At 35.2% G+C, this 12,107-nt stretch overlaps 1 protein-coding gene and 1 long non-coding RNA gene across 3 annotated transcripts; one reads left to right on the top strand and one right to left on the bottom strand.

The window, feature by feature from the left end:
• The first annotated feature begins 1,569 nt into the window (after positions 1 to 1,569).
• On the top strand, positions 1,570 to 2,500 carry LOC145093669 (uncharacterized). Its single transcript, XR_013703025.1, has 2 exons — positions 1,570 to 2,160; positions 2,235 to 2,500. It is a non-coding gene; the product is annotated as an uncharacterized LOC145093669 (long non-coding RNA).
• Positions 2,501 to 2,533: 33 nt separating this feature from the next.
• On the bottom strand, positions 2,534 to 4,551 carry LOC145093668 (B3 domain-containing protein REM8-like). Of its 2 annotated transcripts, none has more exons than XM_079031881.1 (6): positions 4,409 to 4,551; positions 3,991 to 4,294; positions 3,719 to 3,900; positions 3,381 to 3,615; positions 3,220 to 3,281; positions 2,534 to 3,032 (listed from the first exon to the last, which is right to left on the bottom strand). In XM_079031881.1, the coding sequence occupies exons 1-6, from the start codon at positions 4,466 to 4,468 to the stop codon at positions 2,793 to 2,795; spliced, it is 1,083 nt and encodes a 360-aa protein (XP_078888007.1). In that variant the 5' UTR covers positions 4,469 to 4,551; the 3' UTR covers positions 2,534 to 2,792. The 2 variants fall into 2 exon arrangements, with proteins under 2 accessions (XP_078888007.1, XP_078888006.1); XM_079031880.1 differs by having other exon boundaries at positions 3,202 to 3,281; positions 4,409 to 4,548.
• Positions 4,552 to 12,107: the final 7,556 nt, after the last annotated feature.

The following is a 12,107-nucleotide window of genomic DNA, read 5'->3' as shown; positions in this document are numbered from 1 at the left end:
CCGTAAACCCTCTTTCAAGCCCTAAAACTTGCTGATTCAAGGTTCAAACACTTATAGGTTAGGTCCAAAACTAGTTTCTAAGCTTAAAGGGAAGAAATTGGGCACTTTTGACATCATTTTAGGGGTTTATGGCCTAAGGAGGTTCTTAGGCCGTAAACTCCTCTTTTTCAGCCTTCTTGCATGATTTTTGAGTTAAAACACAAATCAATGATGTCTAGAACAAGTTAGGGTAAGGGAACTTACGTTTTGGAGTCGGAAACTTGCGGTTTTGAAGTGAACTTGGACTTGAGGAGAGAGAGTAGAGAGAGAAAGTGGGTCTAGTGTGGTAAAAGGTTTCTAAGGAGTGTCCACCCACCTTTATATAGGATTTGGGTGTTGTACCCGGTATACGACTACCTGATACTTATATTTAACGAGGTTTAAAGTTTTTACCCGGTTAAACGGTCGTAATAAAAATAAACTTTTTCCAACTAAATGGAAAGATAATTTACGTGTTTATACATATTTTATTACGACAATAATAACGTAAAATGAAAATAAAATAAAACATTTAGTTATTTGTCGACCCCAAATTAACGAAACTTTTATAAAATAGAGTATTTTATTAACGGAAATGTGTTATAATAACGGAATAATTTTTTTTTGGGTTGTCACACTCTCTTAGCAAGCTAGGAATGATGGACATACATTCTCCACCTTGAGGGGGAGTGTTGACGAGAGCAATATTCAAATAGGTTGTTTGTGTATCTTATCAAGTTATGGAATATAGGTTGTATATTTGTTATTGTTGTTGTTACCTTCTTGTATATAAACATGTACCTGCGATTGAATTCAATAAGAAAAATTGGAAGCTTTCTTCCTCCATATAGAAACAATTTAAGTAAAGAAACAATTTTTTTTTCTCAAAATTACGAAATTGTTCATTGGATTTTGCAGTTCTTGAAATTCCGTAATTTTCTTTTGTAGTGTTTGAACTTTGGAGATTGTGTTCTATATAAAAAGTGAACATAGACACCTTATATATATTGAGTTCAAATTTCAGTGTTAAAAAAATCATCAAAGGCATTCCTAAGTATTTTATTATTTTTTTTCTCTTAGATGTTTCATCATTAAACAAGTGTGCTAGCTATGGAAAATTGGTTGGTCTAACTTTAGGCTTTGCCAACACACGGTTTGAGAACACAACATCTTTGAAAATTAAGTAGGAAAAGTGAAGTATATATGGAATTTATTGCAACTAACCGAACCCATCATTACCAAGATTAATTATGGAGGAAAAGTAAAGTAAAACTATTCAACGGTCGATAGTAATATTCAATTGGTATGATTGGGCCAAAAAGGTTTGGACTAGCACCAATAGTCTAAAAGTGTTATTTTCTTGTGAGATTGGTCCAATTTTGTTTGAACTTTTTTGTAAAGACAATTTTGCCCTTATTATTTAATTTTCCATTTTTGTTTTATTGAAACAATTAAAAATAAAATAAAAATAAATACTCTCTCTCTATATATATATATATATATATATATATATATATATATATATATATATATATATGATCAAAGCTTCAGTGGTATGTGAAAAACCTATACATATGAAAAATCGATGCTCTCTTTCTAGCTTCAATCGGAGCTCTAATGGTTGCCAATGGGTTTGCTATCAATCTTTTTAGGTTTCTTGTTCTAAATTCGAAATCAAATCTAATGAAGGGTTTCTTGTTATAAAGTCAAAATCAAGAGCTAAAGAACACACACTCACATTCATGAACCCCATATTTGATTAACACACACACACACATACACACAAATCTCTGTTTTAAAAGAAACCCATAAATCCAGTCTATAATCGATTTATGTATGTGTGTATGTGTAGGTTTCCTTCTGGAAATCGATTTATGTATGTTCATCCCTAAAGTTTGTCGGATCACCCATAAGATCCAAATCAAAAAGCTCTGTTTGCCTCTCTCTGAAACCGAAATCGAAGCCAACACCCACCTCTCATCCCTCATATCCACTTCTCCTTTTACTCTGAAACCGATGGAGCTTGAATCGATGTCGCCATTAAAGCACTTCAAGTGGGAGTTTTCAGAGGATTTTGTTGTTATTGCAGGTTGGTTCTTTAGAGATCGACAGTTGTTGAACAATGCTTTGAAGCTCTCTCAAGTAAGATTCGTACACCCTTCTCATTTCTCTAATCATTGGTTGTATATGAAAATTGAAACCACCTATCACTTCAGATTCGGTAAATGGGTTCTTTTTGGTCATTGAAGCTTTGAAGTTTTTCTGATCTGTGTTTTGTTAGAATTTCTTATTCGTCGATCATGATCTAGAATATGGGGTTTGGATTTGGATATTGAATGTTTTTTGATTTTTTTTTCATTTCAATTTCATGAACTAGATGTAGTAACTGTTGTAATAGAGTTCCCTTTCCAAAAAAAAAAAAATTGTTGTAATAGAGTTGAAGATGGAAGAAGATGAATATGAGTTTCGAAGTTATTATGCAGATGAGGAGGAACTCGATGTAGAAGAAATTACGAAACGAAAATGGAAAATTAAATAATAAGGGAATATAGTCTTTAAAAAAAGTTCAAACTAAATCGGACAAAACTCATAAGAAAATAAAACTTTTGGACTACCATTGTTAGTCCAAACTTTTTTGGCCCAATATGCTAGTTTTGACATACTATAGAGACCATTCTTGCAATTTTATCTAATTTTAACAATAAGGATAACATTAACATACAACAAATGACTAACGATACCAAACTACGAAAGCCTAGCCACCTTTAACTGATTCATTTTGCAAGTAAATTAAAGTTTACTATGGGCTTTTTCCCATTGTCGACGACCTCAATTTTGAAACAATCTCCTTCCTTCAATCCATTTGCAACAGGGAATTTTTTCCAAGCTATATAATAGCCCCTCTTATTGTTCCTCAACTCGACTGTCCATAACCTTTCGTCTTCTGCGTTTTTGAGGATCATTATTTTCTTATTCATTAACCCATTGAACGTGACAAATTCTTGTGGCAGATACTACAAAAAACACAATTCTTAATTAGCAAGAAGTTTCACAAACTATCCCCTCCGATAAAGTCGTTAATTTTGCAAGGGTTTTCAATTTGTTTTTGTAGCTTAATTCCCGACAAAATGACCTTCTTTCTGATATAGATAAAAATTATATACTATATATTTTTTCAATTACCAGATATGATTTTCGTACGTTGTAGGACTTCAATTTGCCGATAAGGTACCGGCGGCCATCTTCTTCAATAGGAGTCAAACCTCCAATATAAAATAAACAAAATAACTATGACTTAAATATATGGATCAATTTAAAGACTTGATAAACTAAACACAAAAAAAGAAAAAGAAAATACGTACAAGAAAAACTGACGACAGGAGGCTTGTTCTTCTCTTTCTCGATTAGCTCAAACTTTAATGCATCACCTACCTTCAATTCATTCGCAACCAGAAAAGCTCTTAGACCGCATCCAAGAAGAAAACATCTCTCATCTTTTTTGTTCAGCTGAACTTTCCATGATCGATCTTTATCGTCTACAATAATCATTTCTCCAGTTTTCAAACGACTTCGTTTCGCAAAGTGAAGAGGAAGTTGCTGGAAGTAATTTGAAACACCATAGTATGTAAATGATTAAAATGAACATATACATGGTATTTCGCTTCATAACCATAAGACTTAAGGGTTACATAGAAGTTACAAGAAAGAACTTTTTGAAGCAAGTAGGCTTCAGAGTCGAAATAAAGTATGGGTGATCTTTAAGAGTGGAACTAGTTGCCTTCTTTATTGTTGAACCAGTCTCCTTCTTTACTTGAAATTTTTGTTGGTCTTGAGATGCATAATCGTTCCTCTTGTGTTTTTTAAGGTTCTTCGGCTCTTTCACTGTGTCATACAAAAGATGGAAGTCAAACTCCAAATATATATTTCCGTATGATATGCCAAACCATAAAACAGTAACGATAGAGAGCTTACTATGTGTACGGATCGTATCAGATATTGTGGGAGGCTCTTCTACCTCCATTTCGTCCGATATATCTGGGTATTGTCTTTCACATGTTGATTGGTCAAACACCAAAAAGTCAAAATTCATGCCTCCTTTATGTTTGAACACAATGAAATCGAACTCTTGAACTCCATTCTCTCTAACAAACCTCCTCCATCCGTCACCGAAGACCCCGTCGTCAATGTCAACGGACCATTCATGACGCCCACGACTCAGTGTCGCTTTCGAGCATCTACCACAGTTCAGTTGCGTCAAGAAAGAACTTGGAAGCGACTGCAGGGAAATGCATATATATAACTCAATATCTATGTCAGAGGAAAGAAGAAGTGCGTATAAATGACTGGAAAATGAAAAGTGTAAAAGGGAGTGACGAATAAAAGTGCTTACGAGGTCAAATTTGAAGCCTGGAGCGATGAACTTGAAGAAATGAGTAGAAGGATCTGCCATGGTTGTTTTGACGGAGTTATACTGTGATTGTTGTCACATACTCACATACACTAATATTTGCTTTAAAAAGAGTCTATATTCATAATTAACGCAGAAAAGTGTAGACGTATATGTAGCTTTACATTTTGACTATACGTATATCAATATTTTTATTAGAATGCTCACTTCAAAAAAAATTTTTTAAAAAAAAATAAATAAGAAAATAAATAAATAAATAAAAACTTTCCTCAATGTAAAAGCTCTTTGACTTTTTTATTAGAGCTAGATCTACTTATAAGGCCTTCTGGTATACTCATCACGAGCCATCTCGTGGTAAACGTGGACCACGACCACGATCGTGCACACCATCTCAGCCAATCGTGGTCAATCGTACGTGGTCGTGTTTGGGCGTTGTGTGTTCCACGAAATCAAACGGAAAAATCTATTGGTTGATGTTTGCAACGGCTAGTATTTTTGCAACGCAATTTTTTGTTTTTTTTTCTTTTTTACATTTCAAACATATTAAACTTCTTCTACAAATACCATACTTATATTAAATATACTCACACAATTTCTTCTTTTTTTTCTCACAAAATCACACACTTTTTTTGCATTCTTCCAAAAACAATAGCTCCGAAAAGGATGGATTGGTCAGAAAAAGAAGAAGAAAACTTAGAACGAGCATGGGCAGCGGCTTTAGAAGACCCAGTAACGTCACCTGATTTTTGGATAAAGGTTGGAAACATTTTCGATGATTTAATGGGTTACCAAAATTGTAGTGTTGATGAAATATGTTCGAAATATCGTGATATGAGAGTTAAATGCATTGAATTCAATGGTATTTATAACTTTGTTATAAACAACATACACGAAGGTAACCTGTTTGTTATGGCCATGAACCAATATAAAGACACGAAACACACACCATTTAAGCACGTCAAAACTTGATGAAAATTAAGAGAGTGCCCAAATTTTAGTGAGTAAAAATAAGATTTAAAAAGTAGTTTTAAGTTGTTTGTGGTTGCATTTTTTAGGTTTTTTATGTTTTTTTAATGTTGTTTGTTTTAAATTAATATAATCTTGTTTCATTGAATAAAAAACTAATTTAATAAAAAAATATGTTTTATTGTGTTTTTGAATTTAATTAAAAAAATGTGTTATTGTGTTTTATTGTATTTTTGAATTAAATTTAAATAAAAAAAATGAGGTGGAGTGGTAAGTTATTGGGTTGGTATCACATGTTAGTGGTAGGAGAATATGGTACTGATGTGGCACCCACCATATATGTGGTATATAATGGATATAACAGATGGTCTAATAATAATACGATTGGCATACCATGTCATAGAACACCCCCTCCCCCCCCCCCCCCCCCCCCAGTTAAGGAATAGCCACCTAGACGATAACGAAGTTGTTTAGTCCCGTACCGTATGCTTTTAGTATGTATATGGATGTTTATTTAGCAACACTTTTCTAAAATTATAAAATTTAATTTATATACTAATTAATAAATTTATGGGCAACTAAATAATCTAATAATTATAAATAAGTTTTTCAAATAGAAAAACATTTTTTTTTTAAAATAACAACTTTCTCTGGAATGCCATTATTCTGGAGTATTATTTATATTTCAAGTTATTTATTTATTTATTTAAATTCAAGCAGTTCTCTTGATCTTTTTGGGGATTTCGAATGCTCCATTCCTGATATGGTCTTTAATTTTGGAGTTATTTTTTAGTTTTTTCCAAAAAATTTATAAAGAATTATCGCTACTTATGTTCGAAATCAACATTTTGAAGTGTTTAATATCACTACTTTCAATAAAATGTCTGATTACTAATATCATATATTGTTCGTATTATTATGTTCGTTTTATTTTTTGTTTGATTTAAATAAAAAATGATTTTTTTTCTTGAAGTCATGAAATTATTCATCGGATTTCATGTTTATTCTTAAAATTTCAGAGTTCTTTTTTTTCCCGAAATCTGAAATTTTAGTTCAGAATTCAGATATTGATATGAATTCAGTTTAAAATGTACATTCTTTTCAGAAAAAAAATATTATTTTTTTCCGAAATGCCCATTTTGGACCAAGTGGTTATTTTTGCTAAAAATATGTTTTTGGTTAGTTTTTTCTCAAATACACATTAAAATGTTGATAGATGAATTCATTTTTCTTCCGACATGTGTCCATATTTACAAGGAGAATGAGAAGAAGTGCAAGAGAAAGGAAGCTACTACCGGTCAAACCAGTGGAGTTATGATCAGCCTCAACATGATCAATGGTGGGACAACAACCAAGTTTGGGGAAATAACCATTACCAAAACCCATACCAAACATGGGGAAATAACCAATACCAACCAACTCCACTGTTCCAAGAACCCTATCCTTACCCTCCTCAACAAACTGAAACGCCAAGCATGTCCTTAGAGGACATTGTGAAAAGCATTGCCACTTCTACCCAAATTTTCCAGGAAACAACTCAAGCTAGCCTCAAAAGCTTAGAGCAACAAATAACACAAATTTCTCAATCAATTAGTATAATGGAAGCTCAAGAAAAAATACCATCTGAAAAGAGCCCATCGCATAGCGCATGTTCCATTCCTTTTAATGATGAGAAATTTTTTGATGGCCCAAGAGTGTTATATGAAGAAGAGGAAGAAGAAGTAGAAGTGGAAGAGGTTGTTAAAGAAGAAGAAGAAATTGAAAAAGCTGACAATGAAACTATAGAGGAAGTGATATGGGTTAATGAAAGAGAGGTTGAGCCACCCACTACCATTGAGAAACTAACTCCATTGGTAGACCAACCACAAGAGCTAGAAGCGATAAATTTGTCGGACTCTTCAAAGGATACGTATCACAAGAAAGAAGACGCCCAACCGGTCACCTACTCAAAAACCATGTCCAAGAGTTTAGAAAAGAAGGAAGAGTTGGTCACCTTAATGAACAAGTACGAGAGAGAATATGGTTGGATGATTTCTATTATCAAAGGTCTAAGTCCGGTATGGTTCTCCCGTAAAAAGAAAGTCAAATACAAGAAAAGAGTCCCAATGGAGGTGTGGAAATTAAAAAATGTAGACACGGGGCAAATTTGCAAGGTTAATGGACATCGATTGAAGCCATTCAATGAAGGTTTTGATTCAAATGTCCAAGATGTCGTCCATTTGGACGCCCCAAAGTGTTAAAGTGAAGTTTGGAGACGTCTCGCCAAAGACGTTAAAGAAGGGCATTTTTGGAAAGCATTGTGCTTTTGTGTTTTTAATTTGAATAAATGAGTTTTGAAGATGTTTTTGGGATTCAAAAGAGTTGTTTTTGAAGACATCAAGAGTTTCTAGGTGTTTGGGGCCTTCCAAAGCAAGAACGGGTGAAAAAACGAAGAAAAATGAAGCGAAAATGAAGATCAGGATCAGCGGGTTGCGCGACCCGCGTGCTGTTGCGCGGGTGGGTTGCACGGCTAGGTGTGATGAAGCGACATTGGCCCAAGACTTAACTGCAAGGTCTGCGCGACCCGCGTGCTACACTGCGCGACCCGCGTGCTACACTGCGCGACCCGCGCACTGTGCTGGGCAATTTAGGCTATTTTTGGCTATTATTTGATCAAGTGTTGACCAAAGGTTTTAATGAGTTGACTTTTGACTTTTCTTGACCAACATTGACCGAAATTGACCCTTTTTGACCCATAGATTAAAATGTTCAGCTTCCCTTCTTCCTCATTTAATCATCTTGACCTCCCACTCCATTCCTCTCATATAACCTTCCAGCACCCACCTTGCCGGAAAATTCAAGATTGTCGGAGTTCTACTGGTCGTAATTTCACGAAACCACCGCCACAAACATCTCCCGTCATCCAATCCTCCGATTTAGGTCATTTTTGCCCTTACCTTAAGCATTGAGGACAATGCTTGTTCTTAAGCTTGGGGTGGGGCATTTCATTTTCCTTTTATATTTTTTTTTCATGCATTTTTAATTAGGTTGCATAACATTTTAGATTTAAGCTAATTTTCATTCATTTTTTTTTAAAATCCAAAAATATTTTATTTTTTTTCTTTTTCACCTTTTATATTTTTGCATAACATTTAGCTTAGGCATTAACATTCATGCATTTTTGTTGTCTGTTTATTCTCACCCCCTGGATGCCATGGAATAGGTTCACAGTTATTGTATCATTATTGGTCCAGGATCTTGTTGTTATCTCACCCATCGAACGCGGACCATTAGCTGCAGTTTAGGATCTCATACTTGGGATCAGATGCTGGTAGCTTAAAGGGGTAAGTGATCATGGACAGGTAGTTTTCATGAAGAATTATGCATACAATACTAATGACTGTAGGATATACTATAGCAATGGATGTCTTAGCCTTGCGGTCACTACCGCCGAGAGGATCACACTTGATCATGTTTGAACCGTTAGGATGAAGCACTAGTGCTTGTCCCCGAGTGGAATCCATATTCGGTCTCTTTACATCACCATATCTTTTTGCGATTTTCTTAGGATTTTAGAGAAGTCTTTTAGTCCGCATGTGGAAATTTTCATTATTTTTGAAAAAAAAAATCACAAATTTGAAAAGGAGCTTACATTATATCTTTATGCTCCACACATGGTCATTTTCTCGCTTAGACCATTCGGATTATATTACTACCCTTTCGGTTCCACTTACACATTTTAGGAACCAAATTTTGAGTCAAAGGGTTGTTATTACATTACCTTCAAGTATGGTAACAAAAAGAAAACAAAAAACAAAAAAAAAAAAGAAAAAAAAGGGGGCAGGCAAATTCCCAGCTGCAGAAATCTGAGAAGGGTGACCGGTTCAATTATTGAACTAAATTTTCCAACATTTTGGTCACCCAATGTTTGATATTCATTTATTTAGGTATGTTTTATTGTATATAGATCGAGTTGTTTTTCGCAAATTGGTGATGTTAGGGAGACTGTCGAGTCAGATCTACGGGAGGTTTGGGCCAACACCAAGTGATCTGATTCCTACAAGGGTGCCCGAGCGATTAAACCTAGTTACACATGAGAGAAACCGGAAAACGTGAGATCAGAGTGTACATTTAAAGAAGAGCTTCACCCGAGCCCATCCAGCTGCTTTCTCCCTACTACAAATATTCTTCATTGTATGCATGTTCCATTGAGTCTGCGACTGCTCATCCCTCCTTACTCACCTAAAGGAGTTGTCCTGGCTATGGTTTATGGTACCATTGTCATCAGATGAAAAATTTGTGAGGTAATAGCAAGATCAATTCTGACCATGTTGACTAACGGTGATCAGGTTCTGCGGCTCTATCCATTCTTTTCATTTTCTCTAGGATAGTTCATCCCAAGTTCATTTTAGTCTTGTCTTACTTGAGGACAAGTAAGGTTTAAGCTTGGGGTGATTTGATAGTTAGTTTTGTTTACTTCTTTTTATAGTTTATTTTAGCATATTTCATTCATAATTTAAATAATTTCCATGCATATTTTCCATTTTGTTATTTTATGACTATTTCGGGTACTTTTGAATCTTGTCAGCATAATTGCAGGTTTTCGGGTCTAGCGGAGCGGGAGTGTTCGGGACATATGGGAAGCGATGAGATTTGGTAGACAAAAATGATGTTAGGCTTGGTGATTGTGGAGATGATGCATGGAGCGAGCTTGATGGTTATTTGAAGGCTTGGAGAGAAATAAACTTTAAATTTGCAAGATGCGGGAGTTTATTCAAGCGTGCGTAGATTGTTAATCGGGAGAGTGCACGAGCTTTGGAGGATTTGGAGAGGTCAAATTGGGCTTAAAATGAAGAAAAACTTGAAGAAAATGGGCTAGGAGGTGATTGGATTCGATCTGGGCTAAGTGGGCTAAGCTATGGAGGCCCAAAACCTCAAAGATGTTACATCCAGGGACCACCCGCGCAACAGCACGCGGGTCGCGCAACCTCCTGCAGGGGCAGTTTCGGAAATTCTTCTTTTGAGCTATTTGAGGAAGGTTGGTGCCCATCTTTTGGAGACTCTTGGACATCCGATTTTTGGAGATTCTCTCTGGAGTTTTGAAGACTTTTGAAGGCCAAGAACACTTGAAGAACATCATATTTTTACCTCTTGATTCTTGCTTAATGTTTGGTACAATTTTCTCTAACTTTGTTTCTTTGGGTTTAGCCATGCTTGGCTAAACTAATCTTGGTTGACTTTTGGTTAATCCTTTGAACTTTTGTTGAATGTTGAAGAACCCATGAACATGTTCTTAAATCTTTATGGGAATGTTTTGTGTTTTAACATCTTATCACTACTTGTATGTTTTAGTTCATGAGTTTAAATGTGTTTGTGGTGATTAGTTGGCTAATTTCTTGATTAAGTAAAGGATCCTCAAATTAGCAAGAAACAAATGATTTTTGTGTTGTTTTTGCTTCACACAATCATAAAAACATTTCCTCCAACATGGTGGTGAAAGCATTTGACCCCTCTTGGATTTGGTGACTTTTTGGTTCTTAATGCTAGTTGACTTTCACTAATTACATGCTATTTGGAATTAGTGACTTTGACTAAGGAAATTGTTATGAGCTTCTCTAGCCATTTCAACAATTAAGAAAAGTCTAGGTAATCTCAAGCTCCTTGGATTACTATTGCCAAATTAAGGATTTAAATCAAAGTATTGCACCATTGGATTCTAATGATATGTTCTTCAAAAGTCAAAGTGAGGAAACTTTAAGTCGACCATCTCTCTCTTATTGATTTTACATCAAACTCTTATTTTTGTTGCATTTGTCTATTTAAATCATAGTTAATTCTAGTTTGTTTCAAGTATTTCAAAACACCAACCCCCCCCCCCCCCCCCCGCCCATTTGTGACAACCCCAAATTTATTTCCGTTACAAATCCCATTTTCACTAACGGAATGCGTCACTATACGTTATTTTATGTAATATTTGGAATCGTCAATAACTGAATATCTAATTATATGCATGTCTTGATATTATCATAAGAAATGTAACTCGTATGTGTTAACCCCGTTTAACCTAATAGAGTTATATTACTTTTTCAACCACTTCACCCAGGTAAAAAGTTTTAACCCAGTTAACTTTAAACATCGGGTAGCCGTGTATCGGGTGCGATACCCGAGACATATGAAATGAGTGTGCACAACATTTGAACACTCTTTTACCACACATTTACTCTCTCTAGACTCGAAATCGACCCCGATTCCGCTAATTTCCGACTTCCAAACGTAAGTACTCATCCTCTATCTTAATCTAGACATACTTCATTGAAATTAGGAGCCAAAATCATAGAAAGTAAGGACTAAAAAGGAGTTTACGGCCTAAGAAGCTCCTTAGGCCGTAAACCCCCAAAATCATGCCAAAGACCAAGTTTTTCCTTCTTTTAAGCTAGTATACTAATTAAGGCATATATCTAGAAGAGTTTGGACACTAAAACACAAGGATTTGATGCTTAAAAAGGAGTTTACGGCCCAAGCTTGTGCTTAGGCCGTAAACACCTCAAACACCCCCACAAATCCATGTTTAAAGCCCCAAAAACTCTTCTAGGATGTTTGGTAAATTGGACTTGACACCAAGGAAGGCTTAAATGCATCAAACAACTTCATTTGAACACAAAAAGAGGAGTTTACGGCCAAGGCTAAGCTTGGGCCGTAAACACCCATGTTTTTGTGTCAAACAAGTCCCTAAACT

Source organism: Lactuca serriola, chromosome 3 (genome assembly GCF_051521515.1).
Source record: "Lactuca serriola cultivar US96UC23 chromosome 3, Lser_US96UC23_V15, whole genome shotgun sequence".
NCBI classification, from domain to species: Eukaryota; Viridiplantae; Streptophyta; class Magnoliopsida; order Asterales; family Asteraceae; genus Lactuca; species Lactuca serriola.
This window is presented reverse-complemented; position numbering and strand designations above follow the sequence as displayed.

Bases quoted from the DNA above. Each gene is read 5' to 3' on its own strand.
- LOC145093668 (XM_079031880.1), bottom strand. From the start codon at position 4,468: ATGGCAGATCCTTCTACTCATTTCTTCAAGTTCATCGCTCCAGGCTTC. The intron at 4,295-4,408 runs GTAAGCACTTTT...ATTTCCCTGCAG, and splicing joins CAGGCTTCAAATTTGACCTC to TCGCTTCCAAGTTCTTTCTT. The intron at 3,282-3,380 runs GTACGTATTTTC...TTTATATTGGAG, and splicing joins TCCTGTCGTCAGTTTTTCTT to GTTTGACTCCTATTGAAGAA.